The sequence below is a fragment of the Oncorhynchus mykiss genome, chromosome 15 (genome assembly GCF_013265735.2).
Source record: "Oncorhynchus mykiss isolate Arlee chromosome 15, USDA_OmykA_1.1, whole genome shotgun sequence".
Lineage (NCBI taxonomy): Eukaryota > Metazoa > Chordata > Actinopteri > Salmoniformes > Salmonidae > Oncorhynchus > Oncorhynchus mykiss.
The window spans coordinates 48,564,116-48,581,537 of record NC_048579.1 but is presented as its reverse complement, the minus strand read 5'-3'; the positions used below and the strand labels follow the sequence as shown (position 1 = coordinate 48,581,537).

The 17,422-nt window shown below is 43.9% G+C and overlaps 1 protein-coding gene across 1 annotated transcript in view; it reads left to right on the top strand.

Annotated features, from left to right (window-relative positions):
- Positions 1-429: 429 nt before the first annotated feature.
- The window catches only part of LOC110490198 (putative helicase mov-10-B.1), a 37,913-nt gene continuing 20,920 nt past the window's right edge, over positions 430-17,422 (top strand). The window contains exons 1-11 of the mRNA XM_021563446.2: positions 430-725; positions 8,816-8,915; positions 9,314-9,561; positions 9,850-9,946; positions 10,768-10,912; positions 14,067-14,337; positions 14,915-15,040; positions 15,149-15,311; positions 15,491-15,645; positions 16,304-16,477; positions 16,579-16,691. Coding sequence (XP_021419121.2) covers positions 601-725; positions 8,816-8,915; positions 9,314-9,561; positions 9,850-9,946; positions 10,768-10,912; positions 14,067-14,337; positions 14,915-15,040; positions 15,149-15,311; positions 15,491-15,645; positions 16,304-16,477; positions 16,579-16,691 — 1,717 coding nt within the window. The 5' untranslated portion in view covers positions 430-600. The remainder of the gene's footprint in view (positions 726-8,815; positions 8,916-9,313; positions 9,562-9,849; positions 9,947-10,767; positions 10,913-14,066; positions 14,338-14,914; positions 15,041-15,148; positions 15,312-15,490; positions 15,646-16,303; positions 16,478-16,578; positions 16,692-17,422) is intronic.

Sequence of the window (17,422 nt, the reverse complement as noted above, 5' to 3'; positions counted from 1 at the left end):
AAGGGAGAAGCTAACAAATGAGCAAAAACATCCTGTTTGATAACACCTGCTGCAGGGCCGCAAACTAGCCCACAACGAAAGCTAGCTAGACCGTGGAGAAACTATTGCTCACTATTGCGCAGTTGGAGTTCAAGAAGGCAGAAGCACAGCTAGAACAATGAGGTTACCAGGTTTATTTGCCATTGAATAATATGCATTATTTGAGTTTAACCTGTAGTTGTTGGCTCTCTTCAAAAGTAAAATATCATATTTCAGCTGAAGTTCAGATATTTTTGGTTCTTTACCTTGTAAAGATGTTTATGGGCTTTTCCTAAATTGGTGATTTATTTGTCTTTTCCCTTCATTTTAAACTTTTGCAGAGTATGAGATTATTATTCCCCTATTAGGTGTAACCTTATAAAGTTGTAAATATCTTTGATAGGAAACTCCCCGCCCCCCGAGTAGTGATGTGTCCGGTTTCGTTTCTTCAGTCTGACAGGATTTCCGCAGATCCTCCTCAGTGGCTCCATGATCACTTATGTTTTCTGCACAATGAAACTCAAATAGCTATATTTTTTCAAAGTAGCCTATTTCACCAGCTGCTCACAATCGGATATCACCATGAATTTAAGAACGCGTTGCCAAATTGGACTGGATTTTTATGAATTCTTGAATGAAACAAATCGAGCATCAACCAAACTTAAAAGTGACCTCCGAGACATCTACAACTCAGAGTTTCGAAACAGGTAAACTTATCTTCATCGATGATTTGTTCAAACTTGGAGACTTGTTGACAACTCCCTTTGTGCACCTTCTGTGACTTATAGTAAGATTTTAACCCCCAACATTTCTCGAAATGTTCACCATCACTGTAAAGCCCTAGTTTGGCAATTGTTTCTAGAATACCTTTTTTGGAACGTAAAACCATAAATGAATTTTGAACGCGCGGCCCCACTACATCCTGCTAGCAGCCCCCTATAACTTAACATGTCAAGTGCATGTTACAGGAAGAAAAGTAAACAAAGTCTACTTATAAAGACGTAAAACAGGGTTACATGTAACCTATAGTTAGTGTATGGCGATGTCAATGCAGAACTAGCAGACCAGATACTTCAGAGGACGTGGCTACTTAGCCTGGATAGTGGCGAGAAGCAACGGGCCTTGTGCATCGGACTAGCCTCATTGTATGAAAGGAAGAGACGGTGGGACAACTTTTTTTCACATGGGTGTTGGGGGGGAGGACCCTTAAGCCACATTAATTTCCGAAATGTAATAGGCTATTGAAATCAACTTGTCTAGTCAGATAAACCGCAGGCCTAGCATACGCCTCTTCTGTTAACTTGCACTAGAAGACGTAATGACAATGCATACATCAGAAATAATGCAACCAGCTAGCTGACATCTGTAAAGTTCTCTTTCATAGTTGATCCTCTCGACGGCACCGGGGAGAACGCAATAGCGCTTAACAGTGTAGCCTAAATATTCTTCCCTTGCAAACATGTTGAGATTAAAAGCAGTTAAAACAAAAATGTTTCTGATAAGAATGAACTTCGTCATTGATGCATATTCTACGTGGTAAAAACAGTGAGCTGTTATGTAAATGTTCGACCACAATAACACACCCATATTTGCATTTGTTCGAGGTACGGAAATAAATAAACTTACTGTATTGCTCCACTCCTTTTCCCCAGAGAAAATAAATAACATTTGGTGCATCATTGTACTGCAATAAATACTTAATTATGCAGGAGTTAATTTCATATTAGGCTACAAGTGAGATGTTACAGGCCTGTCTGTTTCCAGATTTCAGTTAGTACTTCATTTAACCCATCTCAAGTGCAAAGTGATCATTTTAGTTCTCGTTTCCGCTCTCTCGTTGGTTGGCAAAGTAAACATATGTGAATTCATCTTTCACAATAAACAAGTAATTCACAATACTCAAAGTAGGCAATGTAATAACGACATTAGTCTTTGTCATATTTACGTGGGCATAGTAAAACCTAACGTTTGTTCTGAACATACAGGATACTTTAGCACAATTAAATAGTAGCCATACATTCAGTAATGGCAGTGTAGTACAATACAAGGAATACTTGTACATTGGTGCAATAGAAGCAGTGTTGTGGGTGTAGAGAAGTGCAAGGAGACCTTGTGACAATGACATGGCGGGATCAGATACTTTATTGTACATTAGAACAGAAATGTGCCTTCTGGTTTTCCCAACACCCTGCAGTGCAGCACCCCTCCACCCTGGGGCTCTGCACTGCTGTTGACTCAACTTGTGTATTTGTTTGTGTTGGGAAGGGGAGAAGACATTTTCCATTCTCACCAATGGATTATAAAGTTGTATTACATTCTATGGAGTCATCCACATCTTTATCCAGCATATTGTCCATCTAGAGAGGGATAGACAGGCCTGACAACACAAGCTGACTCTGTAGTCCACCCTAGGATAAATGTCTGTCATCAAGCATCATTGTCTGGGGGGGGGAAAGGACAACACATTCAACTCTTCTCCAGTCATTTGTTTATCAGCACAATGTTGATGGGACATTTCAATTTGATTATAACCCCCAAACACTCGAGATGAATTGCTAGCCTAGGCAGCACCTAATAAATTATCTAAGCCAAATCGTCCAAGTTATTAGTCTTCATCAATATAATACTAGACAGATGCATGCCACTTTCATACATTAGGCTTATGATTGGTTGGCATTTCGGTAGGCTAGCTAGCTAGATACAGTATCTAACGTTAAGCCTTATAAAATGTAGCTAGCTAGCCCTCTCCTTAGTTATTTAGCTAACGTTCGCTAGCTAGCTAGGGTCCATTACAGGGTTAACTGGGCAAGCAGCTATGGTAACTTACCCACAATGCATGGCTGTAGCTATTGTGTCTCTCAGAATTAGTTATTCAAGTTAGCGAGCTAGTATAATTTGCTAGTCAAAAGTTGCGACCTAACGGTAGCTAGGTAGTTACCTTATATTACTGGCTAGCTAGAGATGTAATGCAAGAGGTCACAATCAGATTTTTTTCCTGTTGCACAAAGTTAGCTTTTTGGCATAGACAGCCATTGCTTGGCCTCCAGACACTGAGTGGAACAAATATATAGCTAGCTAGCAGATTAGCTAGACAAATAACACAATCATGTTACCTGAAGTAAAATGCAGCTGATCCAAGCACGACGTTATATTTCGACAAACCAACAACAACGCCGTTTAGGTTTTTGCTTGTCAAAAAGATACAATATTCGACACGTCAAATAACACACTTATATTATAGGTTGTTGTGTGTGTTGCATTTGCACGTGCAAGCCAACCGCCACCAAACAAACCGGATTAAATTGTTTTTTTTTAAAGGCAAATATCTTTGACGTTATTAGCAACTTCTGGGGTTGCTAGCACCAAATTGCAACCAGCCTGAAAACAATTACCAGTAGAAACTGCAGTCATTTTCAATATTCTTAGCAATGATTTAGGAATCCTTGTGAGTAAGTATTCACTAGGTAGCCAGTTGTTGTTCGCCTATTGGAATTGAACTTCAGTTCACGAAGAAAAAAAACGAGCTATCCAGCTACTTAACCCTGTTTCCCAAAGCTAACATTATAAGCAGCCACCTAGCTTCGTCTGGCTAGTGGGGCCTGATCCGACCGGGGTATGTGTTGTGAAGTTAGCCACAATAGTGGAATTTGCGATTCGCCTTCAAATTAAAAGTCCCTTGTTGAAAGAGACGCAGAAGGTTACAATTTGTGGAATCATGCCATATTTAGACTAGTTAATGTTGAATAGGGTTCGATTGGGGATCACTGAAATGGGGTATTAGTCTACTCAGTACCCAAGTACTTTTTCCCAAAGTTCTCAGACTCCGAAACATCCACGTTGCATTGTTTTCCCTCTGGAGTAGTGTTCAATACACATTGTTGGTTGACTGGTACAATACATGTGGCTCAATTCACAGTGCTTTCAGAATCCCGCAGAGCTACGATGCTAAGGTTCTCTGGTGATCACTGAGTAGACTGATACCCATGTCATTGATCCACAATTTATAGGTAAGGCTGTACAGTGAAATAAGTTTGACCCCCGATGCAATTCTAAGTATTTTCTGCGATTGGGTGTGATTTCAACAGATTTTTGTCAAAATAACATAGACGTTTGTTGATTTTATATAACATGCTAACCTCGTTGTAGCATGATCTATTCAATTATGGCATAATTCCACTATTTGTATCTGTCAATAATGTACTTTTACTCTGAAGGCTAACCGCAAATTCCACAGTTGTTGCTAATCCTTATTGTCGCTAGCTTCACATAGATGGGTCCAACCACCGTTAATCAAATAAGAACTGTCTTATAAATTAGGGATATTTTAGATGATGGTGATACCTAGCTAGGTAGTTAAGTTAGCTAGCTAACTATAGCTACTGAAACAGATTGTCGTTGTGCTATGTTTTTGGGGAAGGCCATTGTTTGCATCCGTCTAGGGTCTATAATAGCTTGCCTGCTTTTTTTATGACCATCACTGTCGAGAGCTTGGGGAAGGGCAAAACTTTACCAGCGTCGATATGTATCGATGAGTCCTTGTGACATATGAAATACGAGTGATATTGTTATAACTACGTAAAAAATATATTTAGGTGTTAAATTATTAAGTCCAGTTTGGTCAACAAGATTATTTGACACGTCAAATAGTCTTGTGTTGTTTGAACTGTATCTTTTTTGACACGCAAAGACCCAAACGGCGTTCCATAATATACACAGCACTCGATTTAGCTGATGTTTACCTACCATCTACCACTACACTCACAGAAAATATATAAATAAATACCATACTCCACAATTTAAATATATTTAGTCCTACGTCAGGCCAACAGCCTGAAAGGATGGGACACACTTGACACACTGTAACTCTTCTGACATCAAATATCGCTCACCCAAATACCTCTCTGCAGATGCCACCACAACCTCTATTTTCTGCGACTTACGTTCCATCCATGCAGTAGAGTTGATAACCATTGCTATGTGCCAAAAAATCTGTTATTACTGAAACATGTACCTTGTTGGTTTATCCTTCTGTACTGGTACAGATCTACTACTCACACCACCCATCTCAGGATCCCTCCCCCTTGACCCATCTTCCTCTACTTTCTTCACTGCCTCAGCATATGACAACTTCTGCACCACTCTAATCTTGGGAACATCAACCTGCCTCTCTGGCACGGGACATTTCTGATCCCCAGCCACATGGGCACCCCTACAGTTAACACATACAGGGCCTTGCAAAAGTATTCACCCCCTTGGTATTTTTCCTATTTTGTTGCATGTAATATAAATTGAGATATACATAGATTTTTATTTGGATTTCATGAAGTGGACATACACAAAATAGTCCAAATTGGTGATGTGAAATCAAAACGATGACTTGTTTGGGGGGGAAAAATGGAAAAGTGGTACATGCATATGTATTCATCCCCTTTGCTATGAAGCCCCTAAATAAGATCTGGTGCAACAAATTACCTTCAGAAGTCACAAAATTAGTTAAATAAAGTCCACCTGTGTGCAATCTAAGTGCCACATGATCTTAGTATATATACACCTGTTCTGAAAGGTCCCTGAGTCCGCAACACCACTAAGACCAAGGAGCTCTCCAAACAGGTCAGGGACAAAGTTCTGGAGAAGTACAGATCAGGTTGGGTTATAAAAAAAAATATCAGAAACTTTGAACATCCCACGGAGCACCATTTAAATCCATTATTAAAAAATGGAAAGAATATGGCACCACAACAAACCTGTCAAGAGAGGGCCACCTACCAAAACTCACAGACCAGGCAAGGAGGGCATTAATCAGAGAGGCAACAAAGAGACCAAAGATAACCCAGAAGGAGCTGCAAAGCTTCACAGCGGAGATTGGAGTATCTGTCCATAGAACCACTCTAAACCGTACACTCCACAGAGCTGGGCTTTACGGAAGAGTGGCCAGAAAAAAAGCCATTGCTTAAAGAAAAAAACAAGCTAACACATTTGATGTTCGCTTAAAGGGATGTGGGAGACTCCCCAAACATATGGAAGAAGGTACTCTGGTCAGATGAGACTAAAATTGATTTTTTTGGCCATCAAGGAAAACGCTATGTCTGGCGCAAACCCAACACCTCTCATCACCCTGAGAACACCATCCACAGTGAAGCATGGTGGTGGCGGCATCATGCTGTGGGGATTTTTTTCATTGGCAGGGACTGGGAAACTGGTCAGAATTGAAGGAATGATGGATGGCGCTAAATACAGGGAAATTCTTGAGGGATACCTGTTTCAGTCTTCCAGGGATTTGAGCCTGGGACGGAGGTTCACCTTCCAGCAGGACAATGACCCTAAGCATACTGCTAAAGCAACACTCGAGTGGTTTAAGGGGGAAACATTTAAATGTCTTGGAATGGCCAAGTCAAAGCCCAGACCTCAATCCAATTAAAAATCTGTGGTATGACTTAAAGATTGCTGTACACCAGCGTAACCCATCCAACTTGAAGGAACTGGAGCAGTTTTGCCTTGAAATCTCAGTGGCTAGATGTGCCAAGCTGATAAGAACACCCCAAGAGATTTGCTGCTGTAATTGCTCCAAAAGGTGGCTCTACAAAGTATTGACTTTGGGAGGGTGAATAGATATGCACGCTCAAGTTTTCAGCTTTTTTGTCTTGTTTCTTGTTTGTTTCACAATAAAAAATATTTTGTATCTTCAAAGTTGTAGGCATGTTATGTAATCAAAATATACAAATCCCCCCAAAAATATATTTCAATTCCAGGTTGTAAAGGCAACAAAATAGGAAAAATGCCAAGGGGGTGAATACTTTCGCAAGCCACTGTATCACTACTTTCCCTAATGCTACACATTCCTTTATCTCATGCCCTTCTGCACACTTCTCACACCTAGGAACCTCTCTCCTACACACTGCTGCCACATGCCCATAAGCTTGACGCCTATAATAACATAATGTATTCGGCACAAAAGCTCATACAGGATTATTTATATATCCTAACATCACTTTGTCGGGCAAATATTCAACATCAAAACTCAAAAGAACAGACAATGTCTGCGTCGCACCAAGCGACGAGCATCACAAACACCGGGAATCTTCCCCTTCAGTTGGTCAGCTTTCACATTTACCACTACCCCAGTAATCACTCCTTTCAATGACGCCCATTTTCTTGAGAGCAAAACAATTCACATCTCTTGCCCCCATTCGTTTAACATGGAGCGCCTACTCCCTCTGACCAGCAGAAACACAAACAATTATCACAAGACCACTTCTGGTTACCCTCACCGACTCCACAGCACTCAACTCTGTTTTCACACACCCTGAGTCCACTTTTTCCAAAAACCTTACTCCTACTGTCAGACTCATCTTTATCCTGACCATGTTGCAAGCCTCGGGCTCCGAGAACTTCACCACACCTACCACCTCTGATACTTCGCCTTCATTCACTTCCATTTCTCCTCCTGTCTTCAACTCACTCTGCTTACTATTCCTACCATTCTTCTGCACCAAAGCTCAGTCATGTGAAATCCATAGATTAGGGCCTAATTCATTAATTTAAATTGACTGATTTCCTTATGAACTGTAACATAGTAAAATCTTTGAAATTGTTGCGTTTTTATGTTATTGCTAAGTTTACATCTGTCCCTCATTTTTAAGTTCAAACCTGTTACACGAACTGAACTCTCGTATTAATATGGTGAAAATTCCTTAAAAATATATATATTTTTTTTCAAAATAACCAAATCCTAGACTAGAACCAGCTCATCTGCTTTTACATCATTTGTCCATATGCTGGTGTTTTGTGGTTACCTATGGGTGAAGCTTGTATTCAATTGCCACTCCCGGTTGTACACCAATAGCTTCAAGCCGGTGTCTATTCCATAAGTTACCACGGGATAAATTTATGATGTTAAAATGCCTATTTGCTCTATTCCATCTGACTGCGCAATCTGCTGTCTCATCAGCCCAGCCAGGCACTTTATAAACTTGATCTCCACTATAAAAAGCATCTAGACATTATCTCATATTTCTTTTAGACCTAACATTTCATTTTCAACAGCGGAGATTTGTATAAACCTTGCTGTCTGTCTCTTTGACATTTGTTTCAATATTCAGATTTGACCTCCAGCTGTCCCATTGTAGCCTAATGAAGGTGTCGGGAGGCTTCGTCTCGGGCCTAACACCCATGCCAATATATCCTCCAAACACCGGCTTCTAGGGCATTATCACTTAATTATAGGCACTTACTATAGTATTATTTATTTTTTTACCTCTTGAGATGTGAAAACATGTTTTTTTTTTTATTCCAAGTTTTCTTGTTTTTCAGTCAACATTGCAGTAGCACTATCAGTGATCATGTTAGATATTGCCAGCTTTAGCTGAGGTAACGAGAACATAATTAGTTTTACAGCACTTTCCACGTGTGTGTGTGTGTGTGTGTGTGTGTGTATATAGACATATTTCCTTAATCACCAGATTCACTCTGTCCAGTTTGAAATATAGTTGAGTAGTGGAGACCGAGTCTAACTAACTTGGATTGTCTCTTGCGGAGGTCACAATTGAGCTTTTCAAGAGGAAGAAAGTCAACAATCTGGTCAATCCACATTTTAAACGTAGGAGAGGAGTCAGAAGCCCACATTAGGAGAGAACATTTGAAACACGTTTTTTTTCATGAAGTTAAATGTGCTCTTCACGAAGGAATGTTAAAACGAGTTGAACTCAACACTTCTCAAAAGGCACAGAATTGGTGACTTGTCTGAATGGATGGGAGGTGTTGATGAAGACTTCTGCATTTGAACCTGTCTCTCTTTTAGGGATGGAGTGAGAGACCCTAACTTCAGTTCAATGCTGTATGCTCTCAAGCTGTCCAATAATGCCAAAGTCTACTCGGGAGTGGTGCACTTCAAACCAAAGGTAGGCCTACAACACTAGCCTGGTACAGACTTATATTATCATATGGCCCTAGCCTGGTAGCTTTGGGCAGGGTGTAGGTAGTGGGTTACTGTTGTGTTCCTAAAACAGCTCGCCAGTTGTGCGTGCATGTGTCCAAAGTCCTGGTTCATGATCGGCCCACACCCTCTCCAGCTCAGCTTTTACAACCAGTTGCAATCTAGCAATCGATACCAACCGCATTCTGGCGTGTGTTTCCGTATGTTACAAAGTCAACATTGTCAAAGCCAAACCCCCCCCCAAAAAAAGAAGACCGAAATGTGTTTTCCAAATGACTCTGCTCTGATAGCAGATATAGACATGGCACTAGACTAAAGAGACAGAGGGTTGAATTTGACCCCTGTGTGTGTGTTGGTCTGCAGGTGAGGGATTTCTGTCAGGACCAGTGGCAAGGACCCCGGGGAAAGGGGCGTGGCCAGAAGCAGCAGGGGGCATCTAGCTCTTGTCCTGTTCAGAATGGAGGCAAGGTGAATGGAGTGGGGCAGAAGAATGGGGCATGTGTGAGCGGGGTGTGTGTGTCGCCCTCATCTGACCCAGCCCAGACATCACACACCCCCAGGAGAGACTGGAGACTGGCCAATAACATCCTCAGGAAGTTCAAGTCTGACAGGTGATTGGTCCAGACATGGAGCTGTTTGTCTTTACCTTTATTCTTCATTCATCAGGTCCTTATCGATCCTTGGTGGCCCAATCCCAAATGCCCTATGGACTGACAGGATGTGATGAGTATATGCAATATGGTTAAGCATCCACCTAGCCTTTCAGTAAGCAAGTGAAGCTATTATCATATTGCTCACACCTTTCAAATCCTCTCAGATCTCGGCATGTGCATAGGGTCTAGGGGTCCATTTGGGATTGGGCCTCTGTAATGTGACTAACCTAACTCCTAACTCCTCAGAGCGGAGTTGATCTCTGACCGTGGCGGTGTACGCATCACTTCTGACCACCCTGTTGTAGACGGTCTGATCAAGTTCAGTCTGGAGAGTGAGACCGAGGTAAGACCAGACCTTGACCTTTAACCCTGACTCTAACTCTGACCCTAATGCTACTTTCATAACATCTTGTAAATTTGTTAATACCAGCATACGACTGGGAAAAATCCACTTAAATACCCCTCCAACTGGTAATTACTAATGGGAAACTCGTCTATCATCTCTGAACTCTTCCCACATGCTGAACTCTGAAGTCACATACTAAGGAAATTACCTTGATAACAGCATTTTTGGCAGTTAAATGCAACAACAAAACATTATTTATAATTTATTCATATTGTTTTAGAACACTAATTAGTTTGCCAACATAATAGCTGTACTTTTAGTTTATGGTTGATGCAGCTTGTTTGCCATATCAGCCAATCGCCACTCTCGACGAGTTCAAAGCACGTGAGCGCACAGAACTCGTTTCTCCCAGTTTACAAGTAGTATTTTACGAGTTTCCCACTTGTTATGAAAACAGCATTTCCCTAGCATCATTTAAATTGGGGACACAGGGGAACGCGCAGCACCCAACACCAGAGACTTTCCCCACAAAGCCGACGTGCAATTTATACAGGTGCGATTAATGGTCAGACGCGGCGCATGCAAGTCTAAAGTGATAGCAGGTCGGGCGGCAAGATCGGGGAGACTGGGTACAAAAGGCTCCCGACACGAGGTCCAACTGCTCTGAACTCTAATTCACATATAAGAGACGGTAGTTAGTCGTCGCACATCTGTAAGTCTATTTTTACTCTAAGACCAGATCCGAGATACAATTAGTAGCCGTTTTCTTTCAATGACTTTACAGGAGAAACTAACAAACTCTCCTTCTCTCCCCCCAGGTGTACGTAGTTCGTCTGTTCCTGGAGAACTCCTCCCCCAGTCCTCTCTTCTTCACCTACTACTCTGCTCTGCACCGGATGACCTGCTTCAACCTACAGGACAAGCAGAAAGTCACCCGCAACAACCCACTGCAGCTGGGACCAGGCAAGACACACACACACACACACACACACAGGCAGGGCTGGATTAAGACATTTCAGTCTTGAATTCAAACAAACAATAGCCCAGGCCAATGAAGCGAAACACAGATTGTACAATATTAGGAGGCAATATATATAGTGTCTAGGTCATAAGCTACAGTAGACTAGCAAATACAATTTCCAGTGTCACACTTTTACTCACCAAAGGCTTCACCTTCGCCATTTGGTCATGGCCGACGTGCTTCTCTTGGCAATAGCCTAGCTCAAGATGAGCTACTTTGAAACGAGTGCTGCCGTTAGATGCTAATTGGTCCTACAGACAGATTTGTCTTCTCTTTTCAGCAGTAGCCATTTGCTTTCCAAACTGTTTTCCCCAAAATTGTATTTTGAAATCTGCAAAAGGCAAACCGACAGCTGCAACCAACCATAGAAATATAATCCATAGATGGCAGTTCAGATTAAAATCAGGACTGGCATCCATTGCTAATGCACCCATGAGTTTAACAGTCAAATTGCCAGGGTAAGAGGTTACAAAACCCTTCTATGGATTATATATCTATGGCCACAACGCAACAAGCTGTAGCCTATATTTGGTCAGCATTCACAAGGCCACAGGGCCAGATGGATTACCAGGACGTGTACTGCGAGAATGCGCTGACTAACTAGCAAGTGTCTTGACTGACATTTTCAACCTCTCCCTGTCCGAATCTGTGGTACCAACATGTTTTAAGCAGACCACCACAGTGCCTGTGCCCAAGAACACTAAGGTAACCTGGCTAAATGACTACCGACATGTAGTACTCAAGTCTGTAGCCATGAAGTGCTTTGAAAGGCTGGTCATGGCTCACATCAACACCATCATCCCAGAAACCCTAAACCTACTCCGATTTGCATACCGCCCCATCAGATCCACAGATGATGTGGTCTCTTGTGCACTCCACACTGCCCTTTCCCATCTGGACAAAAGGAACACCTATGTGAGAATGCTATTCATTGACTACAGCTCAGCGTTCAACACCATAGTGCCCTCAAAGCTCATCAATAAGCTAAGGACCCTGGGACTAAACACCTCCCTCTGCAACTGGATCCTGGACTTCCTGACAGGCCGCCCCTAGGTGGTAAGGGCAGGTAACAACACATCTGCCACGCTGATCCTCAACACATGGTCCTTCAGGGGTGCGTGCTCAGTCCCCTCCTGTACTCCCTTTTCACTCATGACTGCACGGCCAGGCACGACTCCAACACCATCAATAAGTTTGCAGATGATCACCGACAACGACGAGACAGCCTATAGGGAGGAGGCCATTACAAAAACCTCTCCCTCAATGTGATCAAGACAAAGGTAGATGATTGTGGACTACAGGAAAAAGAGGACCGAGCATGCCCCCATTCTCATCGACGGGGCTGTATTGAAGCAGGTTGAGAGCTTCAAGTTCCTTGGCGTCCACTTCACCAACAAACTAACATGGTCCATGCACACTAAGACAGTTATGAAGAGAGCACGGCAAAACCTATTCCCCCTCAGGAGACTGAAAATATTTGGCATGGGTCCTCAGATCCTCAAAAGGTTCTACAGCTGTATCATTGAGAGCATCCTGACTGGTTGCATCACTGCCTGGTGTGGCAACTGCTCAGCCTCCGACTGCAAGGCACTACAGAGGGTAGTGCGAACGGCCCAGTACATCACTGGGCCCAAGCTTCCTGCCATCCAGGACTTCTATACCAGGCGGTATCAGAGGACGGCCCTAAAAATTGTCAGACTCCAGCCACCCTAGTCATAGACTGTTCTCTCTGCTACCGCACGGCAAGCGGTACCAGAACGTCAAGTCTACTAGGTCCAAGAGGCTTCTAAACAGCTTCTACCCCCAATCCATAAGACTCCTGAACATCTAGTCAAATTGCTACCCAGACTATTTGCATAGTGAGCATTTCACTGTAGGTATTGTATTCGGCGCATGTGACTAATAAGATCCCGCACGGCAAGTGGTACCAGAACGCCAAGTCTACTAGGTCCAAGAGGCTTCTAAACAGCTTCTACCCCCAATCCATAAGACTCCTGAACATCTAGTCAAATTGCTACCCAGACTATTTGCATAGTGAGCATTTCACTGTAGGTATTGTATTCGGCGCATGTGACTAATAAGATTTGATTTGACTTGATTTGGCGCACATGCTGCCTTCCAGACTGTAGGCATTCTGTTAACTGCCCAAGTAAAGGAAATACTTGAGTAAACAAGGAATATAAAGAGTATGTCACGATGTGGGTTGCATTTTCCTGGCATAGATTCTACAGGTGGACCTAAACTATGCCATGGTGCATTGAACCTGCTCTGATAGCTTCTGGTAGCTCGTGGTGGCACAACACCTTGTTTCCTTAATTTTGTCAGATACCTGAATGTGCTTGTGATAAAACCTATTCCACAATACTTTTTTTGTATTATTGATACTCTGTGTTCTCTGGTGTATTTTGAACATTGCGAGTGGGCTCCTGTGACATTTGTATTTGTTTTGCCTCTTGGGCCCCTTACGGGCTTGGGGCCAGCCCTTGTCACACAAAAGGCAAGTCACATTTATTCATTATGCAGTTCATTTAAATATGTTAATGAATCAGTTACTTAACCAACTACCCATGTGGGCATCCTTCCTCCATCTGATGATTAGCAGAGTGGCATTAGCAGGCTGGCAGCAGCAGGCTATCTACCCTCATTGAGAGTGGGCTCCTAAGTCTTCCTGTGGTATATATTAAATATATACTAACTACAGTATATAATATACACTGTATATAGGCACGCACACACGCAAAGTCTCCCGCAACAACCCTCTACAGCTAGCACCAAACAAGACCCGCAGTCACCCGCAACGACCTACTACAGCTCCGCCCAGGCAAGAGTTGCACAGCCCAAATCGCTCCCTCAGCCTTCATTTTGGTCCCAACCCTTCAATGTTTACAGTTCTGTAGGGTCTGGACAGATGTAAGTGGTGAAGTTTCCACCATATTGCTAACACCTTACCGATCTACAGACATCAAAAGGTCTGGGCCAAAAGAAAGGCCCAGGGAACCTGACGCATGCTGGTGCACACACACACACGCTCTCTTTCTATAATATGTTACTAAACCCCCTCCCTCTCGTCTCCCCCTCCCTCTCTCTCCTCCCCAGGTGACCAGTATGAAGTGCAGCTCCAGTTCAAGTCCAGCCTCCTGGGTTTCTATCCAGCCACTCTGGTCTTTGAGTTTAAAACCTCCATCTCCTCCTCCTCCTCCTCCTCCTCCTCCTCTCCTGCCTTCCACCTGCTGCGGTTCATCGAGGCCCAGTATGTGACAGGGCTGGCCAGGGAGCTGGCCCCAACTGCGCCCTACAGACCTAGAGCTATCATCAGCGCTACGGATTATCTGCCTTACACTGTAGAGGACGGGGAACCACCTGAGAGGTAGGTCACACACACACACCTGGTAACACACACATTAAACAGGTCAACATTCACGAGGCCACAGGGCCAGATGGATTACCAGGATGTGTACTCAGAGCATGAGTGGACCAACTGGCAAGTGTCTTCACTGACATTTTCAACCTGTCCCTGACTGAGTCTGTAATACCTACATGTTTCAAGCAGACCACCATAGTCCCTGTGCCCAAGAACGCAAAGGTAACCTGCCTAAATGACTACCGTCCCGTAGCACTCAAGTTGGTAGCCATGAAGTGCTATGAAAGGCTGGTCATGGCTCACATCAACACCATCATCCCGGATACCCTGGACCCACTCAAATTCGCATACCACCCCAACAAATCCACAGATGACGCAATTGCACTCCACACTGCCCTTTCGCTCCTGGACAAAAGGAACACCTATGAGAATGCTATTCATTGACTACAGCTCAGCGATCAACACCAGTTATGAGTAATTGACTGTTCTCTCTGCTACAAAAAAACTAACCCTGTCTCTCTCCATGGTTCACCCTGTTCTACCACTCTCCTCCTCTCCGCCCCTCCTTCTCTCTCCCCGTCAGTCTCTCAGCCAACAACCTGGCAGCCGTGGAGCGTCTCTACGACTACAAGGTTCCAGGATATGTCAGAGATCTGATCAAGTTCCTCAAAGGACACGCCTCCTCCTCTACTCTTTCACTGGATGCCCAGTGAGTGCCTCCTCTTCCTCCTCTGTAATCCTAGACCACTCTGCCAGTGTACAATATGGGTGCTGTGAAGGTCTCTTTCTTTCTCTCTCCCTCCCCCTCTTCCCCCAGGTCTATCCTAGAGTCAGGTCTGAGTAGAGAGAATTACTCTAAACGGTTCCAGCTGCTGCTGTATCTAGAGGAGCTACAGATGGAGGTGGACATTAAGAGATACAACAAGCCCAATACTCCCATGGTCCGAGACAAGACCAACAAGAAACTACTGGTGCTAGAGGTACACACAAACACAGATGTACACACACACACGGTCAGAGACGAGACCAACAAGACACTAACGGTGCTGCAGGTCCGGACACACACACACACACACACACACACACTAGGAACGTAGTTCATCCTCTACTAGATGGTGCAGGGTTTATCTCCAGCCCAGTATGTTGTGTGCTCTTGCAGGTACCAGGTGTGTCCGAGAGCCGTCCGTCTGTCCTGCGGGGCGACGCCATCCTGGTGACAAGGTCAGGTGACTCTAATAAGGGGGGCGTGGTCAAATACCGTGGTTACGTCCACCGTGTGGAGCTGGACTCCGTCAAACTGGGATTCAACAGCAGGTAAGGACATGATTGGAGGAGGCTGCTTCCTGAAGGGATCTTATAAGTCAATAGCTCGCTCTCTTCATGGTTACCATGGTTCTCTGGTTACATTCCGATTCTCGACTGTCTTCAAAAGTGTGCACTCGTACACTCCCCCTCAAGCATTGGATTAGTGAAAGCATGGCTGGAGAGAGTTTCAACCTTATTCCTTATACCAGTTAATTTATTTTAAACCCATGAGGTGGAGTGGACAAGTGTACACTGTTACGCTGACCTCTCACACTAAAAGGAATTGCTCAAACGTTTGTTACAGAATTGAGTCTGAATCTGCCATCCATTGGAAGTTGTTTTGTGACGTCGATTGTGGTGAAAACAAAGTCATCAGCGATTGGATCGTCTCTAACCAATCACAGTATCAAAGCCAATTGCATACTAGGAAAATGCAGCTTTACCCACATGTGTTCTGGCACTGGCCCAACCCATCGGTTTCTGGAACCAATCAGACAGCCCAAATGTGTTTACGTTCAGGGAGGGGTCTAAAACAAACGCCCGTGGGTGTGGTGTTGTGTTTGAACGGATTAAGGAGTCTGAATAGCCTGGCAAGTACACTTCGGGGGAGAAGGGTCGAGAATCGTAATGTAGTCTCTGTCTCTCTATCCCCCCCACCTCCCTCCAGGTTTTTGTCCTCCTTCGTGGATGGTCTGAAGTTTGATGTGGAGTTCACGGTGAACCGTCTCACCACTAGGCTTCAGCAGAGAGCAACAGAGCTGGCTGACAGACACAACCTGGGGAACGTATTGTTCCCTTCTGGAGACCCAACTATCCAACCACCCAAAAAACAACCTCTCTTGTGAGCTCACACCACCCATCTGCCCGACCCACACTTCCTTTTTGACCTTTGAACACTGAGCCTTACACACTAACCCTAACCCCCCTTCCCCCTCTCCCTAGGTTGTATGACAGGGCTCTAGAGCAGAACCCAGAACAGTACACAGCAGTCCAGAACATTGTAGCTGGATCCTCCCGACCGGCTCCTTACCTGGTGTTTGGGCCACCTGGGACAGGTAAAACACGTGTGTTTGTGTGCTAAGTTAATATACAGTGCCTTCGGAAAGTATTCAGACCCCCTGACTTTTTCTACATTTGATGTTACAGCCTTATACTAAAATGGATTAAATACGTCCTCAGCAATCTACACACAATACCCCATAATGACAAAGAGAAAACAGAATTTTTTTGCAGATTTCTAAAAAACAAAAATACCTTATTTACATGAGTATTCAGACCCTTTGCTATGATTTAGCTCAGGTGTATCCTGTTTCCATTGATCATCCTTGAGATGTTTCTACAACTTGGTTGGAGTCCACCTGTGGTACATTTAATTGATTGGACATGATTTGGAAAGGCACACACCCGTCTATATAAGGTCCCACAGTTGACAGTGCATGTCAGAGCAAAAACCAAGCCATGAGGTTGAAGGAATTGTCCGTAGAGCTCAGAGACAGGATTATGTTGAGGCACAGAACTGGGGAAGGGTACCAAAAAAATTCCCCAAGAACACAGTGGCCTCCATCATTCTTAAATGGAAGAATTTTGGAACCACCAAGTCTCCTAGACCTGGCCCCCTGGCCAAACTGAGCAACCGAGGAGAAGGGCTTTGGCCAGGGAGGTGATGCTAACAGAGCTCTAGAGTTCCTGTGTGGAGATGGGAGAACCTTACAGAAAGACAACCATCTCTGCAGCACTCCACCATTCAGGCCTTTATGGTAGAGTGACCAGACGGAAGCCACTCCTC